Here is a 24092-nt window from a genome sequence, read left to right on the forward strand (position 1 = left end):
TAAAGTTCATTATTTTCCATAATGTAATGATAAAAATTAAACTTTCATATATTTTAGATTCATTGCACACCAACTGAAATATTTCAGGTCTTTTATTGTTTTAATACTGATGATTTTGGCATACAGCTCATGAAAACCCAAAATCTCAAAAAATTAGCATATCATGAAAAGGTTCTCTAAACGAGCTATTAACCTAATCATCTGAATCAACGAATTAACTCTAAACACCTGCAAAAGATTCCTTAGGCTTTTAAAAACTCCCAGCCTGGTTCATTACTCAAAACTGCAATCATGGGTAAGACTGCCGACCTGACTGCTGTCCAGAAGGCCATCATTGACACCCTCAAGCAAGAGGGTAAGACACAGAAAGAAATTTCTGAACGAATAGGCTGTTCCCAGAGTGCTGTATCAAGGCACCTCAGTGGGAAGTCTGTGGGAAGGAAAAAGTGTGGCAGAAAACGCTGCACAACGAGAAGAGGTGACCGGACCCTGAGGAAGATTGTGGAGAAGGGCCGATTCCAGACCTTGGGGGACCTGCGGAAGCAGTGGACTGAGTCTGGAGTAGAAACATCCAGAGCCACCGTGCACAGGCGTGTGCAGGAAATGGGCTACAGGTGCCGCATTCCCCAGGTCAAGCCACTTTTGAACCAGAAACAGCAGCACTGGACTGTTGCTCAGTGGTCCAAAGTACTGTTTTCGGATGAAAGCCTGGGAAGACTGGGGAGAAGGAAATGCCAAAATGCCTGAAGTCCAGTGTCAAGTACCCACAGTCAGTGATGGTCTGGGGTGCCATGTCAGCTGCTGGTGTTGGTCCACTGTGTTTTATCAAGGGCAGGGTCAATGCAGCTAGCTATCAGGAGATTTTGGAGCACTTCATGCTTCCATCTGCTGAAAAGCTTTATGGAGATGAAGATTTCATTTTTCAGCACGACCTGGCACCTGCTCACAGTGCCAAAACCACTGGTGAATGGTTTACTGACCATGGTATTACTGTGCTCAATTGGCCTGCCAACTCTTCTGACCTGAACCCCATAGAGAATCTGTGGGATATTGTGAAGAGAAAGTTGAGAGACACAAGACCCAACACTCTGGATGAGCTTAAGGCCGCTATCGAAGCATCCTGGGCCTCCATAACACCTCAGCAGTGCCACAGGCTGATTGCCTCCATGCCACGCCGCATTGAAGCAGTCATTTCTGCAAAAGGATTCCCGACCAAGTATTGAGTGCATAACTGAACATAATTATTTGAAGGTTGACTTTTTTTGTATTAAAAACACTTTTCTTTTATTGGTCGGATGAAATATGCTAATTTTTTGAGATAGGAATTTTGGGTTTTCATGAGCTGTATGCCAAAATCATCAGTATTAAAACAATAAAAGACCTGAAATATTTCAGTTGGTGTGCAATGAATCTAAAATATATGAAAGTTTAATTTTTATCATTACATTATGGAAAATAATGAACTTTATCACAATATGCAAATTTTTTGAGAAGGACCTGTATTATATGGCAACTTTTTAACACCAGAGGTTTTATTATACAAATTCATCTGTATTTAACCACAGAGATATACAGGGGCAGTTGTAGCACAGTGGTTAATGTAATGGACTGGTAATTGGAAGGTCACTGGTTCAAGACCCACTGCCAGCAAGTTGCCACTGTTGGGCTCCTGAGCAATGCCTTGCATTATACTCAGTAACAAGTGTAAGACACTTTGGATAAAATTCAATAAATTTTGCTCACTAAGACAGCAGCTTAAAAATTTACAATAATTATCCGTGGCAAGGGGTGGGTGTAGCAAGAATTAACAATGAATTTTATATCATGTTTATAGGTCTCAAAGTTCTACTCATTTGGTTTACGATCAGCATGAAAGGGAACATTTTACTAATTATAGTGATGTCTGAGGATTAGACCTTGATTGTCAAGCTCCCTTAGGAGTAAGGGATGAATATAGGGGGTGAATTCCTGAGCCATGGAGATGAAGCGTGAGTCAAGGGTGAGTCATGGGGTAAATCACTCTATGGCTGATTCAGGATCAGCCATATGAGCCAGGTTTAATGAATTGAGGGGGCTTTTACCTGATTAATATTGTTTATTGGGCTTTGCTAAGACACTAAGAAATAAAAAGCTCTAACACAGAATTACATTATTAGAAAAGCCTGTTTAAAATTAAAACAAAATGTGTACATACTGTAGCTTAAAATCAAGCCCTTGTTTCTCATTTTGATCAAGTTTATGGCACTGTCAAAAACATTTTAATTACAAGAAAACCCACCAAAACATTGTTACTTTCTCAAAGTAAGCCATCCAGACAAAGAAGCTATTAATGGGTTATGCAGGGGGTCAGCCCCAGCATGCAAGGAGTAAAGTCTCCTTAGACGAAACCAGCTTTTGTTTCCAAATACCATAGTCCTGTGTCATTCCTGCCTTTACAAGCTAAGTGTGTGCCAACGCATTTAAACAACAGCAATTTCAGTCTGGCCCCTGTGATCCGCCTCTCTCTCTTTCTCTCTCTCTCTCTCTTTCTCTCGCTTTCTGTGTGCCTGACATCCATAATAAAACCTTAATCTTTCAACCTTCTACTGAGTCAGCAGTGCAAGCCCCATAGAGGCAGCGCCATACTTCCATGATTTTGGTCTGAACACTCTAAGGAAGTAACCTCTGTAAGCACTCCAGCTTACTCCTGCTGAAAGCATTATATTGCAGTCTTGGATAGTGCAGTTAGGATCTCCCAATTACACTATTACACTTATAATTACACAAAATTTTTAATCCTACCACTTCTGACTGGTTTTCAAATATGTTAATTTGGCTTAAACTAAAAAGTGGATGGAAAGTAGATGGAAATTTCTAATCCCCAAATGAAACACAATATACACACAAAAAAAGACAAAATACAGTCAAATCCCTATAGTAACAAAAAGAGGTAAACAAAATAAACCTAGAGTTCCTTTTTTCTGATTCTTTTCCCTCTGATTGGTCTGATACTTCCCTGTTTTCCACAGCTGGACTATTTAGCACAGACATTCCCACATATATATCTCACACACACACACACACACACACACACACTCAGTGTCACTCACCAGATAATTCATTTTCAGTCCTGCTGTGTGAGCCACTGGGACTCCAGGCAACTCTTAATGACCCTGAGATTTGGCCCAGGACAACCAAACAAAAAACTCCCTCGGATTAGCCACCTCCAGGTCAAACTTTTAATTATCTGTTGGGCAAAAAACAGTCAGGACAGACTGTAGCACATAGTCCTATTCCGTGATCTCAGAGGCTAAGAATGAGACTGTCCTATATACTTCTCTCTTTCGTTCTGTCCTTCACTCTCATTCTCCAGCTCCCTCCCTCTTTACTCCCTCCCTTGCTTTGACGCTAGAGAAGGCAGGGCACAGTGTAATCTGACACCCTGGTCCCAGCACAATCCTGAGATTTCCCTTCATGAATTGTATTGGCTGGGAAAGCTCTTTTTATGTAAATTTTTTCCCTGCCTGTAAGGAATGTTTAAGGAGCCTCCTTGTTGACCTGTGAGGGGAAACAGACATTAGCTTTTTTTTCTTTATACACACACATCCCCCTACTACTACTTTGTCTGTGTCTTTTCCTTTAACCCCTCAAAATTCCTGTCTTTTTTCCTGTCTGGGCTTTTTGGCTATTTCTATAGTCCCAGTAAAAGTTTGTCTCATGTAACTTATCCAGTTTTACTAAAGATACACTGACAACAAAGATGGTTTAAGTCTAATTAATTTAAATGACTTGAACTTGAGTCATTTTATCTATATAGCACCTATTATCAGATGGCTTACAGATACAGACATTTTACCAAAAAATAAATAAATAAATAAATAAAAAAAATTAAAAAAATAAAATAAAATAAAAAAGCTGAATAGAACATTTAACATTGTTTTAAAGAAGCTGTATTTACATTTACATTTACATTTACATTTTCAGCATTTAGCAGACGCTCTTATCCAGAGCGACTTACAGAAGTGCTTCTATAGTGAACATTTCATTTCTCAAGTTTAGGAAAACAACAGTCAAAGAACACAAATCTGCTAAAAACCTGTTAGAACCAAAGTGCCTTTTTTTTTTTTTTTTTTTTTAATGGAAAAGAATGGAACAAAATGTTAGTAAATAAGTACAAGTCAGCCTAAGTGTTTAGTAAAAAGGTGGGTTTTTAATCGTTTTTTAAAGACAGCAAGAGACTCAGATGTTCGGACAGACAGAGGAAGTTCATTCCACCACTTTGGCGCTAGAACAGAGCGTATCCATGCTAATAGCAGTAAAGTCCTAAGGGATACACTTCTTTTGACAACCGATGCCACCTTGCCATTCAATGTATCTGTGGGTCCATTCTTCCGCTCAGCAACTAGAGTTGGTTCAGGCTGCAGACGGCATCTAAATCCCAGCAGCAGTAATGGAGCATGCAGTCAGTACAGAAAAAGTCAAAGTTTTACCTATATTTGCTTCACTGAAACAAAGAGACTTACCCACTGCCTGAAGCTGCTTTACAACACTCTTACGTTGAGTGGTAGCTCAGTGGTTAAGTTACTAGACTAATAATCAGAAGGTTGCCGGTTCAAGCCCCACCACCACCAAGTTGCCTCTGTTGGGCCCCTGAAAAAGGCCCTTAACCCTCAATTGCTCAAATCGTGTTCAGTCATAATTGTAAGTCATTTTGGATGAAAAAAAAGCATCTTCTAAATGCCGCAAATGTAAATGTTATGTTAACATTACTATTTAAAAAAGCAAAGCAAGTACACAAAAACATATGATGGTAAAAAGCATGCCAAAGTTCTTGAAGGCACCAGATATGTGGAACATTTCCTGGTAATGCTTTGCCAGATACATTAAACTGCATTCACAATAGATTGCTCAGGAAAAATTTTACTAATTTACATTTGCAAACATAAATTTCACTCAGACATGGTTAAATTGGAGTTGTATCATGTTTTCTCACCATTATTAATTAATAAAACAATCTGTTTAAAACTATGATCTGCTGCCTTGCTATTCAAGGTTAATCAATGTACTCTGGCTTCTGATCAAGAAATACAGTCAAACATACTTCAAGATTCAACAAGTAGATGTCAACAGTGCTGTGTGAATTTCACCATTTGATGTTTTAATGCTTTGTGGTTAATATCAAGTTTACATTGTCTTCAAAAGCCAAATATCAGTGCTTGATATCACTGTCCAGCTCTCTGATAAAGGTCAGAATGTCAGGTTGAGCCCATCTCCTAATGTAATTCATGTAATATAGTGTGGGTGTAATTTGAAAAAGGTAATTAAAAGTTTCTATTAGTGTTGGCCAATGGCAAAGGTTATGTGTACCTATGAAACATGCATTGGGAATTCAGAGCTGTTATCAATCATTATCTAACGATAATTATCTAATCTCATCCTGTGGCACAGTTGGTAAAAAAGAGTCTGATACACTATTTGTTAGGAATGGTCCCTTGCTCTGATGGCATTCCAGAGAGCTTAAGTGTAACCAGTTCTGTCGCTTAACAGTGTTTATGTGCGTGCAGTTATTGATTGTGTCACTTCTTATCACCAAACATATTACTACCAACAGGGGAATTAATTTGGAGCTTGGCATTGTGCATGCTAATGGCTTGTGTATGGCTGCTAAATTAATGGAAATCCAATCAACGGCAAACTGTGCCTGTATGAGTAACACCCTTTTTTAATTTTTAAGAACAATGCTGTTGCGTCATGCATGTTTCTATTCACCTGCCTCAAAAATGGAGTCTTAGTTCATTCATGGTTACTGGACTTCTTGACTGTGTGTATGTGTGTGGTGGACAGTAGACTCATTGTGTCTGCATGGCCCGATGTCAGATGGGTCAGGCTGCCAATGCATTCCTCACACCTACACACTATCGCACTGCACAGACACACACTTAATGCCCCCTTAATCACAGAACCTTCATCCCATTATACAGGCTGGCACACAACATTTGTCGATATCAAACATGCCATTAAATCATATGTCAATGCCAAACCAGCCTCTTCAGAACTATTCACTCTGTGTGGGTCACACTAAAAGAATATGTTATTCAAATTTATCTTGCTTTCTCCAAATCCTCCTCCTTCTGGACGTTTTGCACCAGGGTGCTGAATTTATGTACAGTCTGTTACAGACATTTTAGGGAGGTCAGGAGAGGAGGTTCAACATGTACCAAAAATATAACCACTTTATATAACCACTAATCTTTTGGCATTAAGGTTGAGTTTAAACATCATTGTTAGAATAATTTGTCTTTTCTAATAGCTCTGAAGGTCATACTACAGGACAATATACTAAGTGAGGGATTTTTTCCTCAAAAGTGCTAAAAAGCCTAATAATGATCTTTTAAAAGACATGAAAAAACAGTAGGGACACTTATAATACCTTACATATTTTGGACAAATTAAATGTTTTTTAATAAATACTGTGGTCTGAAACACAAAAATCTGACCTCACCATAAGGACAGTATAACTGGGTGTGGTTGGTATTTTGACTCAGCTGCTATGATGAAAGAAAATGACTGCATCTGAGACTTATATGCAGTGTTTAAAATATTGCACTTAGAAAATTACTTTTTTGGAGTGTGTCAGTAAATGCATTAATGTGCATTGCTGTTTTTTGTTGATTGCAGGAAAATGTTTGTGTTATTTTTTTCCACTGTGAAAATTCTACATAGAGATATCAAGCTTTTTTTTCTGAGAAGTAATAGAAATAGAAATACATTTCTATCTCTATACCATTATCTTTGCTTTGCTTATGACCACTGGTGCTTCGATTGTTTCTGGTTTTACAATAACCCCTTTGACATGACATTTTAAAACTTCAATTTCCATATTTTAAAAAAGTTAGGGTAGGTGCAACATTTTAAGTTATGCAAGTTTAGGTTATGCATCCTGCTTGGGTATAACAGGAGCATCCTGAAAAGACCTACTCCTTCATAAATAAGGATGAGTTAAGGCTTTCCACTTCATAATTCAACAGTTTAAAATATTTCCTAATGAGTGTCTGCAATTATTTTAAGTTGTTTTACTTTATACAGTGCATAATACCTTTAAATAGTTTAGGGGATCCAAATAAATTATTAAAATTGAAAAATATGGTATATATTACCATATATATAAATATGATATATAAAAATATAAGTAATGTTTTACCTATAAACGGTGACTTTTACTATGGTGCATGTTTTAATAAAATATAGGAAATTGACTCCTAAAGGCTCCTAGAATGTAAAATGTTAAGTGGGATTTATGATCATTTTCAAGGCATGATGAGACAACCCTTGGTGGGTTTACTGTGTACTAGTTCTGGGCAGCATGACGGTTCATTCGGCTTTAAAAGGCAGCAGTCTGCCGCTCAGGTGGCGCAGCGGTAAAAAGAAACGCGCTGCAACCAGGGCTGGATTCTGAGAAGCGTCGTATCGAATCCAGCCTTGCTTTACCGGTTCGAAGCTGAGTGGCTATATGAGCAACGATTGGCCGGTTGCTCATGTGGGGGGTGGGACAAAGAACCGGATGTGGGTCTCTCTCTGTCAGAATGCGGTTGCGTTCTCTGCCGGCTGATTGGAGGCGCTTACACAGAGATGGGAGGGGGTGCACTTAGGGTGTGTCTCTCCGCATGCAACGCTAGGTGGCGCCAAACTCGTCAATGTGTGGGTGGCAAAGATCTGGCTGCTGCTCGTGTTTCGGAGGGGATACGGGTTAGCTTCAATCACCTCCGTCAGGGCAGGGTTCGGCATAGACAGAGAGGAAGCACGATGCTAATTGAACAATTGGATGGGCTAAAAAGGGGAGAAAAAGGGGTAAAAAAAAAATAAAAAAAAATTAAAAAAAAGGCAGCAGTCATATTGTTTGTCGCTAAATGCCCTATGGAGTGCCTTGAAGATTAGGTACAGTTCACTAGTTAGCCAGGTACGTTAGCGTAACAGTGTTAAATGAAAGAGGTTTCCTCTATATGGTGGGGGGAAAAAAAATTTAAAAAAAAAAAAACAGGAAACAGAAAACTGATGGAGAATGAAGAGAGGGAGACCAAAGATGCACTGAAAAAACCTGCCAAAGAAATGAGCTGTGTCGACAGTTTAGACATTGTTTTGGTTTCTGACACAGACTAAAACACTATATACGGTTTGTCGAGCCACAGCTGTTAAAAAAAGCAAAAGCAAAATTACTAACGTTGCAACAATCCATCTATGCAAGGACATGATTTATCTATAAACAGTTGAGAAATAAGATTTCAGAGCAATGATTAAAATACTGGATTCGAGGTATCTTACTGAGGCGAAAATACTTCAGGTCAGTTGCTAAACCAATGTTATACCAACAACACTAAAGCAAGCTGCAAGCGGAGATATGTAAAGTCGTCCACTTTTCTATGACAACAAATCAGAAATTGTACAGTGGAGTCATACCTCAGAATAACGGTATAACTGTGCACTCATAGCGGTTTTCCACTAAAAGAACTCTGGTTCTTGAACCGGTTCTGTTCAGGTTTCTTTGAACCTTGGTGTTTCACCAGTTTTTAAGAACCAAGCATGCGTCATCAACGGTGGCCGTTGCCCAACAAAAGTAAAGAGTAGTAACATGATGGCGGAGCTTGTAGATTACCTGCGAGCATTTGCGCTGTTGTTACAGATGTTCGATTTTATGCAAAAAGCATTGATTATCTATTGGTGATAAGAAGACGTAGACATGTTTGTCGCCATTGTTGCTTTTTTAGTGTGTTCATGTGAGAAGCGTTCTCGCTCTCAACGCGAACCCTAGGCGCAAATAGCCGATTTGCTCAGTGCTCAGATTGAGTGGTGAAACATCACTAAAGTTCTACGACACAAACATCAATTTGAGTGAAATAACCATCAAACCTACTCTATTTTTTGTGTTTAGCTGTGTTTACTTCACGTGTGGTGGTTATGCAGTTTGGGGTTCAGAATCTGCTTCTCAGGACAGTCGAAAAAGCTTAATGTAAAAACAGGGCTGAATGTACTAAAAGTACGACATAGCAACTCTAAACTTCTATGTTATTACTTGTTGTCAAGCTCCATACGAGACAACAGCACAGCGGTTTTGCAGCTTCTCTTGTAAAAGCACCCAAACCTCTACAACTTTGACACGCCCACAGATGACGTCACGGTTCGCACTGAAAAACCAAGTATTCTGTGGTGCCAGATTAAAATGCTAGTTCGCTGTCTGGAACCTCTTTTTTTTCAGTGGAAACACGCATAACCGGTTCCAAATCAAGTTCGCGAACCGGAACCTTTCTGCGCCGGTGGAAAAGGGGTATCAGTGGTGACTGGAAGAATGAAAACATTGTTTTATGTGTTAAAGGGAGAGTTAATTGTATAATATTTAAATATTAACAAAACTATAAAAATTTTGTATTTTGCAACTGTTGCTTACATACTGATTCCATTGTGTAGTTTTGTGGGGCCAAGCAAACCTTATAGTACTCAAAACCCTAATTATATACATGGTGAAATTAAAATGTTTAATATTCTATGTACTAATGACAGTAGAATAAGCCACAGACATATAAAACGTCATACAAAAAATAAAATATACAGTGAAACCGCCAGAATCTTAAAATATACTGTGCTACAAAATTTTGGTATAAAGTTTGATATTGTGGCGCCAGCGCGTCGGGGCTGCGAGTGAGCTGCCTTTGGCAGTTCATTCAGTGGTTTAGGAACAGACACCCATTCATACACACATACATTCATACAACAGACAAACATTTAAGCTACTTACCCAACCCTCACCGCAGCCACCCCACCCCACTCCCAACAACGGGATACACGGCTACGGTGAGCTTAGACACCACTGCCGCAAGGCTTTCTGGGTAAAGCCTGTGCCGGCCCCCCAGTGGCGACGCTACACTGCCCCCTCCCTAATGGTCAACCGTCCCGGTGACCTACTCACCAGCGTCCACTGGGTGGCTCCTCGGCCAGACCGCACCCCATTACACTGCCGAGCCGCTCTTCCACCCACTGCTGGACCGGGCACCCTGCCCCTACAGCCACCTGGGCTAGCGCACTCAAACAGACCGGACATATTGGCCCACTGTACCACCAGAGCCACCCCAATGCCACAATCCCACTTCTGACACCAATGTGGCGCCGGCGAGTAGGAAAGAGAGCGTTGGGGCTGCGAGTGAGCTGCCTTTGGCAGTTCATTCAGTGGTTTAGGAACAGACACCCATTCATAGACACATACATTCATACAACAGACAAACATTTAAGCTACTTACCCAACCCTCACCGCAGCCACCCCACTCCCAACAACGGGATACACGGCTACGGTGAGCTTAGACACCACTGCCGCAAGGCTTTCTGGGTAAAGCCTGTGCCGGCCCCCCAGTGGCGACGCTACACTATAAAGTTTAATGTTTTCTAGGCTTTTAACCAATTAGCTTATTAAAAGTTTTAAGGGATATTATTATTCAGGTACACAAAAACATTTTTAAATGTATTGTGTTGCATGTAAATGTGTAATTAGGCAATTAAGTCTGTATTTCTAAATAGAGGAACTTTTTAGCTTACAAGCAAAGGCAAGGTTGTTTGTTAATATTTGGGTTCGAGTCCCTGTGCCTCCACTCCGGTCAGCACTGTAGAGACACAATTGCCTGTGTCTGATGGAGGACTGGTTAGATTCAGTACATTAAAAAAGGCAAGCAATAGGAAAAAGCATAACATGTTTTGTGTATGTTAATGTTGGCCAGTAAAAAGAAGCAGCTAGTGGCTTTACAAGTGTTGGTGAAGGCGAATGCTAGCCTGTGGACTAGAGATGCATGAGTACCGATACTGGTATCGGGTATTTGCCCGATACGCGCTCATTAACTTGTACTCGTACTTGCAAACGAGGCTATGATACTAAACATCCGATACCGTGTGCCTAGTGCACGTTGCTGCGTTATGCCTAGTTCACACTACACGATTTTTGCCCTGATTTTCACTCGGCGACTGGTTGGAGCTAGATTTGCCGGCTCGGGAGCAACTCGGCGTTCGCTCGGCGATCAAAACTCGGCTCTCGATCGCTAAGTGTGAACTACCCAACAACTCGATCCGACCGGCTCGCCGAGCGCTCGGCGACCGGATCGAGTTTTCTAGCATGTCAGATATCTGATCCAATAGGTATTGGTATTGATATCGGCAAGTACAAAAATACATGTACTTGTACTCGGTTGGGAAAAAATGGTATTGATGCATCCCTACTGTGGACCTACTTGACCAATGTGAGTGTTTGTTGTGCATGCAGCAGAGGTCACAATTATAACAGGAGAACAGTCTCATTTCTGTTTCTGCATCAAAATAAAGTGCATTTTTACCTGTTATTTCTGCTTATTGTTTACCTGCCTCATTCTAATAGAACCTTATCCATCATTTCTTATTTCTTTTTTTCCAGTGGCTTTTAAAGAACGTCGGGTAATACACACAAAAGACATACATCTAACCAGCCTGACAATAAACAGTTAAATAAATTCAGCAGTTGGTGGTCAATTAGCAAATTAGGTACAAGTATAAACTTGTGCGCAAATTTACACTATCAAGATTCAATAAGCTTCAAGTGATTGCAATGGAATTATTTTGGAAGAACAATCTTTGATGTTTTATTATAAAATATCTAGATAATAAGAAATAATTGTCAGAGCCACAGTGACTGGTTTTTGGAGTGATTCCTTCAATTCTCTGCTGCTTTGATTCACTGACGGACCTAAACAATGCACGTCCTTGTGCAGTGACATCTGCTCCCCAACCAACAGCAACATTGATGCAGCTTTGAAGGACCTAACAGAAAAGGGTCTATTTCTTTGATGGGGCTGTCCAGCTCAGTGCACAACCTGTCTCTGCGCTTTTGAACTGCGTATGATGAAGGAAGCAAGTCATCTGCAACAATCTTAAACAACCACACATTTGCATGAGCAAACAAACAAAAATAATACAGACTCGCAAATTAACGTAGCATTTTGCATTCCTATGCAAAAGCACAGATGGACACACACACCTTCAACAGTTGCAGGCTGACCATTTGTTATTAAAAATGACAGGCTGACTTTTTTAAACTGACAACTGACCCCCCCCGCTTCCAACAGACAGCGGAAAAGCCCTCCCTGTCTGTTTCAAAGCAGGAAAAAACAAAGACTAGCCTGAACCAAAAATTATGGATACTTTTTTTCACCATGCACCTACACAACATTTAATTTACATAAAGAATTTTTGTAATTTGTCCTTTTATCTACAGAACATTCTAATGCTTTGAAATGAATAAAAACTACAAAAGTGTTTTCCCTCTTTAAAGAAGAACTATGGGGAAGTGCTAATGGTGTATGTAGCAGTATCTCTCTCTTACACACACACTCTAATTATCTCCTTTTCTTCAATAAAAAGATTAGCTTTAATGTTAATGCAAGCAAATGGTATTATATGCAGCTAAAAAGACATGGGAAGCTGATTGGGTTACAGATTGCACTGGGGATATTACTCATGTGCCTGTGTGTGTGTGTGTGTGGGTAAGGGGGAAAACATCATAGGGACAAAGAAAAAGATTGATAACCTTTTGTAGTTTTTAATTATGTAGATAAATTTAAATGTGTTTATTTGCTTTGTTTATTTAAATTGGCATTGTAACAAATGCATGTAGGTAGTACAGGTGCTGCAGAGCTGCAAAATAAAAAGACTCTGCCTTAGTGGATGTGATATGGAGTAGGCATATATTAATATTTCTTGGAATGGTAAGTTGGGATGGTAAAGCATTTACCACTTTGTAATGTTGCCATTTCCTCTCACAATACTAAAACATGTTTTGGCACCAAGGATACCAAGAGATAAAATATTGCAGGTGTTATTTTGTCCCATTTTTTTTTCTGCAAGAGTCAAAAATTCTCCACTCATTCTCTCTGGCAGGCCAGTCCAGTACATCTTCTTCTGCAGAGTTGCCTTTGTAATGTGTGCAGCATGTAGTTTTGAAAAATATTTCATTTTAGAGGTGCTTTATTGTGTTTATTCTATTTTGTACTTATCTTAGTCTATTCTTATTTTATTCATGTCACACACACCAAGGCCTGGGTAACTGTATTTCATTCTATCATGTACGTGGTTGAATGACAATAAAGCTGAGTCTGAGTCTTATGTTGCTCTCAATCTCAATGTACATTTCTGCATTTATGCTGCCATCACATAAGTGTAAATTACATCGTACAGTGACACAGACACAAATACCACTGGCATAACCCTATACCATGACAGACCCTGGCTTTTGGGACTTGTTGATAACAGTTTGAGTTGAGTTGAACTATGGAATCATAGTTTGTGCATAGTTTGTGCATAGAATTAATGTATGGCTTTCTCTTTGTGTAACAAAGTTTTAGGTTGCATTTCTTGATGCAGTGGTGGACTGTGTTAAGTAACAGTTTTTTCAAGGTACTCCAACAGCAGTATGATGGTTTCTCATGCAATGTCGTCTAAGGCTTCAAATGCAACAAACTTTTAACAGTGGTTTCCGGCCTTGCCTTTCAAAGACTAAGATTTTTCTGGATTTGCTTAATGTTTGCACAATATTATGTATGGTGGATGATAAAAAGAAAATCAAATATTTGCAATATTGCATTGGGCGATGTTCTTTTTGAACTGACTAACAATTATCTCTATCTAGTTGAAACAAAGTGATAAGCTGTGACTCATCATTGCCTGTAAAGGCTGAGTCAGTGCTGGCTCCTTCTTTTATACCCAGTAATGATTCACCAATTTATCTGCTTACTTACTGTGGAATATCACTGTCACTTTTTGACTCTTATTTTGCCTCTGTCCTATTATTTGGACTGTGTTGCAGGTATTAAATTCTAAATGTGTTTATATTTATAAAATACTCTTTTCTTTCTACTTTATGTAAAAAAAAAAGGTTCAAGACAATCTTTGAAATCACAGATTGTTCTTTTTATTGCATTTCAAAAATGTTTTTTTCCACTGCATGACATTGTTTGGGTTGTTATTATTTAGTTTTTTTTTATTATTATTAATAAATGTATTTATTTTCAATTTATGTCAGGACACTATCTAAAATCTCTCTTAGACAGGGATAATCCAGTCAGCTCTATTGACATAAGCAGCATCCCTCATGGTGAGCAAAAACAGCAACAATTACCCAGCTTACTTGCTAACACAACCACAAGGTGAGAGATGTACACATGGTTTGACATAACACTACTTACAGTTAAAACATTACCAACAATCCTACAAATATCTGCCTTATATTTCCCCTGGCCCTCTCAGAGGAATGCTGGAATGTGGTAGGCTAACTCCAGCATTAATGTAACTCTGTATTGTAGTGCTTGACAAAGGTTTGCCAAAGTAACCCCCTGCCGATGTAGTCATATTAGCTATTAATAAATGATAGTTCTTGATGCAGTGCAATCTGAGGGATTAGAGATCATGTGTGTTCAGTTTAGGCTTGCACCCTTGCCCTTTAAACACTGAAATTCCTCCAGATTTCTTGAATCATTGAATGATATTATTCACTATAGAGGGAGATTTATGCAAATTCCTTCAAATCTTTTTTTTGAGGAACATTGTTCTTCACATTTTTAAAAATAAATAAATATATATAATTTTTTTTAAGGAGAATAGTATATTTTAGAATTAATTCTGTTCCTCATTATAGTATAATTCTCTGCAATTACTCCACAGAGTGTAAGAGATTAAAAAAAGTATTTAGTTCAATGTGTATATAAAGCCAGTATAAGGCCAGTAAAACAAAGTTGGTACCTGGGTAAAAAAACATTAAAAAGTTTATAGATTTAAGTTTCACCATTTTCTAGCATTCACTAGTAGGAAGGTGAACTGGCTGGCTGTTTTTTCTAATGCAGTATATACAAATGACATAAATACCAGAAAGTATGAATTGAATACTAAGTTATTCTGTGCAAGAAAGAGAGAGATAGATACATAGAAAGAGGGGGCCGTGATTTTTTTTTTTTTTTTTGCAAAAGCTCATGGATGTCACGGGGTAAGAGGTCAGTAGGGCATACAGTATTCTCACCAGCGAGCAAGAGCTGCTCTAGAGTACAGAATGCACACAAAGTCTAAACATTGTGTGTGTGCGTGCCAACCGTACATATAATGGCCTCTAATGAGCAGATCAGTATCTACGCTGCTTAGTAACACCATTTGAGCCATTACTGCCAGGCAGGCAGTTCGAGACCCCCCACTTTACACCCGGTGTATGATAATCTGGTACTTCAGTCAGAAAAATAAACCTGACCAGTAGCTAATAAGCCATTTGTGTTTCACAGAGCTTAGCTAAACAAAGAAACCGACATGCTATTCATTGAAATTTTGATACAAAGGCACAGATACACAAACATGCAACTTTTACACACATCTAATGTTGAGAGAACACTAGACCACAGGCTAATTAAACACCCCATAAATAAAAACACCTTTGGGATGCAGAAAAATGTCAGCTGCTAGCCAGAGTATTATGTCCAGACTGTTAATGCCCATGGTTTTGGAAAATAATGTTTAACAAACTGATGATTGCCAAATGGGAGTCATCATATAACGACTCCAACAAATCCACACAAAATTTATTCATTTACTTATTAATTCATTGTCTGTTTTACCACCGGTTTATTCTATTTTGGGTCGCGGTGGGTCCAATTCACTGAGTGAAAGGCAGGAAACAACCTGGACAGGTCACCAGTCTATTACAGGTCAAACAAACATACAAACATTTACAAACACACTTATACCTTAACCTGACTAGGAAACCCACACAGACACGGATAACATGCAAACTCCACACAGAGAGGACCTAGACCGTTCCATCTGGGAATCGAATCCAGGACTTTCTTTCTGTGAGGCGATGGTTCTAACCACCAAGCCACTGTGCCGCCACAGTCCACATACTTCCACCTTTCTGGAAAACGAGTGGGAAAGGACATTTCCTTTTCCAGCGTGATTGGACAGCCTTCATTTAAAAGAACTTTAGTTTCTCTGATTACCAGAAAATACTGGAACATAAGGCATGATCTAAACTGGTGGCAGATAAAGTCTGGGCTTTAAATTGGCTACTCAAGGACATTCAGAGTCTTGCCCCGAGGCCACTGCAGGATTGGGGAAAGAGACACAGTCTCAATAAATAGTGCAATAATAGGATGGTGCCATTATTTTTTTAAAGGACTTTTGTCTCAAAACACAACAATTTTTTGAGTCAGTAATCAGCAAAGCACATAACGTTACTATTAAAATGCCAGTACATTGACAATGTTGTATGTTGTCAAAAAAATACACACTCCAAAGTTTAATTATACAACCATGCCAACAAAATCAACCCAGGCTTGTTTAAACATCTCTCCCATCTTAAATCCATACAAATTCAAGCTGAATGCACTAAGTCTCATACACCAGTATGCTGTTAGTATTTAACAGAACTCTCTGCAATGCTTTGTTGGACCTACCTCTATGGGTGCCCCCTGAAGGCAGCTGAACAATTTACAGAACACCTAAAAGGGAGGAGCAGTGCAGGTAAGATGTAGGCTCATAGCATCTAGAGTACTCCATCTAGACTTGCTGGCCCGGGCAGCAACAGAGGACAATGCATGGACAGAGGACAATACATAGAATGTAAAGCTTATTTCTGTGTGAATAACAACAGAAAATAAAATATCTAAAAGAAAGAAAGAGGGGACTGAAACCAAAAAGATAAAAAAATATAAGCTAGAATGGAATAAAGTGAAAGTGAAAAGAATAAAAAATTCCAACAACATACAACTTTAGCCATATCATAATTTTTACTAGAATTATTTTCAAAAAAATATAAATAAATGTATTAAATATATTAAATGTAAAATCAGGCATCATTATTTACAAAATAAATATACATTAATGATGGGTGCCATAAGATAATTACAATTTCAAAGGCATCCAAATTATAATGCTCAGTGACACCTACCCAAATTTTGCAAGATCTTGTTTTTACTTGCTAGGCAAAGTGATAAATGTGTTTGGGATTTTATTTCTACTAAAATGTCAAATGCTCTAAAAATAAACAGTAAGAAGAAAACTATTGATATATTCATAGCTGCTTAAATGTGCAGTTTCCACCACAGTTGAACCTGTTAACCTGTTGTATCATGCCGAGCATATACAACACATCATTCCTTCTTATTAATACTACAATATAGCAATTCTATCAAAACCCACCTAAGCCGGGGTGCACACACACATTATAGTTTGCATTGTTAATCACAGCTCTAATACTCAGTACACACCATTCCAGTACTGATACCCCAGGAGCCTGTAAATGAGCCCTCTACTAAAGCATTTATGTAAACTCCAATCAGACATTTTTCATCATTAGCGGGACTCGGTATAAGTCTGTATATGCTGGCTCCAGTTTAAATGTTCCTGTATTGTATATTGTAAAATTATAAACCATTATAATCTTTATGTCACTACATGATAGGGTTGTCCATAAAGTAACTGTACTTTATACAAAAAATACATTAATTAATAATTCCTCAAGCTTAGGAAACTCTTTCATTATGATCAGTGTCACGTTGGGTCCAGTATCACTCACAAACACAGGGCATAAGGAAGGAATAAACTACAGGGCATCTCTGTTTTACCCAACTCTCAGTTAAGGCTGTGGCAGCCTATGGGGTGTCACACACTCATTCCAATTTCTTTATAAAAAGATGCTACTGAGCCCAGGTATCCCTTTAACTCTACTACCATAAAATAATGTAAATAATAGAAAAATATAAATATAAAATGTAAAAATAGCACTGTGTATGTACTTGTGAAAATGACCTGTTTCATTAGCAAGAAAATATTTTTGACATTGTGCTAATTAATGTGAGATCTTTTTCTGTATAGTTTTATGCATGTAGACTTTGTTATATATACACTATATTGCCAAAAGTATTCACTCACCCATCCAAATCATTGAATTCAGGTGTTTCAATCACTTCCATGGCCACAGGTCTATAAAAGCAGACACCTAGGCATGCAGACTGCTTCTACAAACATTTGTGAAAGTATGGGTCGCTCTCAGGAGCTCAGTGAATTCCAGTGTGGTATCGTGATAGGTGGCCACCTGTGCAACAAGTCCAGTCGTGAAATTTGCTTGCTACTAAATATTCCACAGTCAACTGTCAGTGGTATCATAACAAAGTGGAAGCGATTGGGAATGACAGCAACTCAGCCACGAAGTAGTAGGCCTTGTAAAATGACAGAGCAGGGTCAGCGGATGCTGAGGCGCATAGTGCGCAGAGGTCGCCAACTTTCTGCAGAGTCAATCGCTACAGACCTCCAAACTTCATGTGGCCTTCAGATTAGCGCAAGAACAGTGCGTAGAGAGCTTCATGGAATGTGGTGCTTGCGGATGCAGTGGTGTAAAGCACGCAACCACTGGACTCTAGAGCAGTAGAGACGTGTGATGAATCACACTTCTCCGTCTGGCAATCCGATGGACGAGTCTGGGTTTGGCGGTTGCCAGGAGAACGGTACTTGTCTGACTGCATTGTGCCAAGTGTAAAGTTTGGTGGAGGAGGGATTATGGTGTGGGGTTGTTTTTCAGGAGTTGGGCTCAGCCCCTTAGTTCCAGTGAAAGGAACTTTTAATGCTTCAGCATACCAAGAGATGGACAATTTCATGCTCCCATCTTTGTGGGAACAGTTTGGGGATGGCCCCTTCCTGTTCCAACATGACATGACATGTGCATCAGTGCACAAAGCAAGGTCCATAAAAACATGGATGAGCAAGTTTTGTGTGGAAGAACTTGACTGGCCTGCACAGAGTCCTGACCTCTACCCGATAGAACACCTTTGTGATGAATTAGAGTGGAGACTGCAAGCCAGGCCTTCTCATCCAACATCAGTGTCTGACCTCACAAATGCGCTTCTGGAAGAATGGTAAAAAATTCCCATAAACACACTCCTAAACCTTGTGGAAAGCCTTTCCAGAAGAGTTGAAGCTGTTACAGCTGCAAAGGGTGGGCCGACATCATATTAAACCCTATGAATTAAGAATGGGATGTTGCTCAAGTTCATATGTGTGTGAAGGCGGACGAGCGAATACTTTTGGCAATATAGTGATATAGACTTTGTTTAGGCCTGAACTTTTTATACAAAACCAATTTCCAGAAAAGTTGAGACACTTGCTAAAAATGCAATAAAAACTGAAATCTGTAATTTATTGATTCACTTTTAATTAACAGACCAAAGGACAAAAAAAAGATTTTCAGTCGTTTCTATGTCAAACTTTTCTTTTAATGATACTCGTTTCAGAACTGAATATACTAATTGTTGGAGTTTTTCAAGTTAATTATACTCATTTTCCAAGATAATTTTTGTCCATTCTTGCTGTAAACAAGCTCTGAGGTATTCAACAGTCCATGGAAGCTGCTATCTGATTTTCCTCTTCATAATGTGCTATACATTTTTAGTAGGAGACAGATCTGGACTGCAGGCAGGCCCGTCAAGCACGCTCACTCTACGTCTACGAAGTCACACTGTTCTAACTTGTGTAGAATGAGACATGGCATTGTCATGGTGAAACAGACATAGAGTTTCTAGGAAAAGTATTCTTGATGTCTCACCAAAATACAATTAAAAGCTTCTGCCAGATCAGCCATGCCGTGGGCACTGGTGCACTGCTTTTCAGTCCATCTCAGGTAACTCTGAGCTCATGAAGTTTGTCAAAATGTGGTGAAACATGACCCATCCTTGCTTGCAAAGACTAAGCCTTTGATGGGTGCTCCTTTTATACTCAAACCTGATGACCTCACCTGTTACTATTTAAACTAACTGTGGAACCTTCCAGAACAGTGTTGCTTGTATAACCCTAGTCTTATTTTTCCCCTGTCCCACCTTTTTTTTAAGTGTGCTGCAGATGTCACATTGTTGTTGTTGTTTTTTTTTTTTTTATTTTTTTTTATACAAAGTACAGTTAGGTTAATTAGTGAAAACACTGAATCCATACATGTGGATTAATAAATTGAATTTTTAATTTTTTTTGTTGTTTTTAAAAAGTCAAACATATTACAGCTAACATTGCACCTCTTTTGCTGTTACAGATTGGTCATCTCATTTTAAATGAGAACAAAACAGAAATCCTTATTATTGGCCCTGACCATATCTTTAGGAGTCTTTAAGTTGCTCTAATGTTGAACCTCGTCCTAGAAATCTGGGTATTATTATTTTTTTTTTTTAAAGCATTTTCTCCCCATTTTCCTCCCGATTTAGCACACTCAATTTGTCTTCCACTGCTAAGGGATAACCAATTACATCTGAGGAGAGCACATTACTGCACACGCCTCTTGCGACACTTGCATAGCCCTCCTCTTCTCCCCCCTGCACTCTGCACAGGCATCTCTTTCGCCAATCAGGGTCCTTACACAGGATATGAAGATCCCACCCCACACATAGTCCGGTCCCCACCCTGCAGATACGGTCGCCAATAATCTGCTGCAGGCACTGCCAATTGTGCCTGCCATGTGGTGCCCAGCCAACCGGTGGCAAAGCCGAGTTTCGAACTTGGGTATTATTTTTGACTCTGAGCAACTTTTCTGCTTTTCTAAGAAGTATTTAAATGTATTGCCTTTTCAAAACACTGGAAAAAAATCTTTCATGCTTTTGTAATGTATTGTATACATTAGACGATGATCTTTGGTACAGCTACAGTTGGCACAAAATCTCCTGACAATGAGCAAATATAGAGTACTACCACTGTGTAAGCTGCTCTTAACTGGTTACCAGTAAAGTTAAGAATAGATTTTATTTAGTATAGTATATTTCAGAATTGTTCATTACAAGAGTGAAAGGACGTTGTTTGTTCCAAGGACAAAACAAAAGGGGGATTGTGCTTTTGTCTGCATGTGCTCCTAAACTTTGGAACAGCCTTCTGTCTAACAATAAACTGACTAACATGGAGTACTACTCAGAAAATAAAAAAGAACAGAATATTTAATCAAAGTTTAACAATACTGTGGGAAAAAAACAGAAATAAAAAACAAATAAAACACACAATAAAAGATTTGGCTTTGGCCGAATGTGCCAGTCCAGCTCTTGGAAAAAAAGGAACACCTTAGAACCTGCTAGAACACAAGCAACACCCCAACCCCACCAACTGGAACAGCCTGCAAATAACATGATCTATGGAAAAAAATTTAACCTGTAACAAGGAGCAAGTGATTGGCAAAAATGGCAAAGCAGAAAGACACAGTTCCCACATGACTTACATCTCTCAGCAGCTGAGCCACGTTACTAGAAGTTGTACTTACTGATTTCACAGCAAAGGCAGGAATGCCACTAAATACAATAAAAAAATTATTATATTTTTATAATAAAATAATGAATAAAAACTAAATAATAAAATATCAAGTACTTCAACCAATGGCATGTAGACTTCAAGTATTAAGAGGTTATTAGCGGTGCTTTTAATAGAAAAATAGTATGTTTGGTTAATCCTTCGATAGCACCACTGAGATTTCAACCCAGAGCTTAGCGGTGGGGGGGGGCTAGATAATAAACCACTGTGTCACCCAAGTGCCTGTAATACCTATGTTTTTTTAAGGTATTTTTGAGTTTTTGGTTGTTGCTTTTATTTTTATGTATCTTTCTACATTTTCATGTTTGAAAACCTTGATTCTGACACAACGTTACATTTGTGACATTCTATGCAATGACAGCAAAATATTATTCAAGCTGGTTCTGGTGCATAATATTTCTTAAGGCTAACATTACACACAGTTGTACACACAGTATGTTTACATTGAAATTATTATTAACATTTATTATATAAAAATGTAGTTTTTTTAAGTTTAACTGTGGAAATTTTAATTTACGTTTTTTAAAATAATTTTTAAATTAAATTTAAAACTTAATTAAATATTTATATTTTTTTTACTTAATTACTAGCCCTGATTCGCCCCCATCCCAATTTTTTGGAATGTGCTGCAGGTCTAAAATGCAGAAATAAATGTATATTAACAAATGAAATTAAGCTGACCAGACATAAAAGTCAATTTTCTGATTTGGGGTTGTGCTAGTAGTAGAATTAAGACCATATGAAATATAAAAGTTTTTTTAGATCTATATTTCCTACAGTATTCCTACATATTATTGTGTATAGGATTATGTCCAAAGTTGGTGCCTGCAATATAAAAGTCAAAGTAATTTTAAAAAACACTGATTATTTGCATTTTCCATACTATGTTCCAGGCCACCCAAGGAGGATGGGTCCCTGCTGAGGTTCCTTCTTCTGTAATTTCAAGGGAGTTTTTCCCTGCCACTGTCGCATTTGGCTTGCTTAACAGGGGTTTGTGGTCTGTTGGTCCTGGATTCTGTAAAGTTTCTTTGAGACAGTGTTTACTGTAAAAAGCACTATACAAATAAATTTGACTTGACTTTACTTAAAACATATCCTATATTTACATGACCTGAAAGACTGTTCAGCAAGGAAGAAGCCACTGCTCCAAAACCACCATAAAAAAAGTCAGGCTACGGTACATGAAAACATTTTTGAACATTTTTCCTCTTGTCTGATGAAATAAAAAGGGAATTGTATGGCTGTAATGACCATCATAATGTATGGAGGAAAGTTGTGGGGGTGCTCTGCTGCAGGGGGGTACTGGTACACTGGTATTAGTATTATGAGAAAGAAAATCATGTGGAGATTTTAAAGCAGCATCTTAAGACATGAGTCAAGAAGGTAAAGCTTGGGCACAAATGAAACTTCCAAATACACAATGACCCAAACCACAGTTGTGGCAAAATGGCTTAAGAACAACAAAGTAAAGTTAACAGAGTGGCCATCACAAAGCCCTAACCTTGATTCCATAGAAAATGTATACACAGAACTGAAAAAGCATGTGCGAGCAAGGAGGCTTAGAAACTTGACTTAGTTAAACTTGTTCTGTCAGGAGGAATGGGCTAAAATTACAACAAGGCTAAACAAAACATTTGATCCAGGTTAATTAATTAAAAGACAAATACTAACAGGTAGGTAAATATCTGAGCTGAATGAGATAAAAGAAGTAAAATTTTAAATCATTGCCTTTAGTATTGTTCTGACATTTCACATTTTTAGTGATCCTAACTGCCCAAAGAGAGGGAATGTGTACCAGGATTAAATGTCAGGGATTGTGAAAAACTGAGTGATCTATGTGACTTAAAGAATCTGACACTGGGTAACATGGCAGAAGCCTCAGTTACAAGGAGTACCTAACTGTCTGGTGTTTAAATGGTATTCCATATTCAGTGAAATATGTGCATGTGAGGTGTACACCAAGATAATTGTACAGGTCTAAATGCTTGCCCTACAGCAAGGACTTCCAGTGGCTCTGTTATACTGTAGGGGGCAATTTAGTGACACGATTTGGGTTTCCTATAAGGAAAGAGACAAAACATCTATGCCGATAATTTCAGATTTATATAATGATTTCTTCTCAAAATGTAACAAATACTAAAATTGTTAATCAGTTGCTGTGATGTAAGCAGAATGAGGCACTTTAAAACATGCGCTACTGAGCAGCTGTGAACTATTGTTCTTATTTATCTAGATCTGCACATCCCATCGTTCCTTATTTTGTACATATTGCATTGTAGACCTTAACAGTAAAGTGCACACAAATTCAATGTCCTATTGCAATTGACTAGAGGGGCTTTCAGGGTTGCTATGGTGAACAGAAACCAATGACCCAGTAAGAGAATGGAAGAAAATGAGAGATGAGCAGAAGAGAAAAATGATGAAAAAAAAACAGAGAAAGGCGAATAGAGGACATCAAAACTAATGTGCTCCAGTTGTACTGATGTCTGATAACACATCCTACATTTATGACCACACATCACTGTGGATTACACCCAGTACTGGTCCTAAAGCCTGCTCTACCTTTATCACTTCGAACAGGCCCAGTTATGTCCTACTGTAAATAAATGAAATCAAGCCTACATGCACAAAATAACCAAAACCTGACATTTGACATATACAACTACTCCACTGCTCCCAAAGTGAGATAAACCAAAGACAATAAACTGGGAAAAGCCATACGTGGATTGATTATGTTGTTAATGCTTTAA

At 38.5% G+C, this 24092-nt stretch overlaps 1 protein-coding gene across 2 annotated transcripts in view; it reads right to left on the reverse strand.

The window, feature by feature from the left end:
- The window catches only part of bcar1 (BCAR1 scaffold protein, Cas family member), an 88398-nt gene that overhangs the window by 28790 nt on the left and 35516 nt on the right, over nt 1-24092 (reverse strand). The window contains exon 1 of one of the 2 annotated variants that reach the window (XM_063004096.1): nt 3090-3274. The exons of the other annotated variant lie outside the window; for it this stretch is intronic. Coding sequence (XP_062860166.1) covers nt 3090-3101 — 12 coding nt within the window. The 5' untranslated portion in view covers nt 3102-3274. Of the gene's footprint in view, nt 1-3089; nt 3275-24092 lie in introns of those variants that run through there. 2 annotated transcript variants of the gene reach the window in all.

This window comes from Trichomycterus rosablanca, chromosome 11 (assembly GCF_030014385.1).
Source record: "Trichomycterus rosablanca isolate fTriRos1 chromosome 11, fTriRos1.hap1, whole genome shotgun sequence".
NCBI classification, from domain to species: domain Eukaryota; kingdom Metazoa; phylum Chordata; class Actinopteri; order Siluriformes; family Trichomycteridae; genus Trichomycterus; species Trichomycterus rosablanca.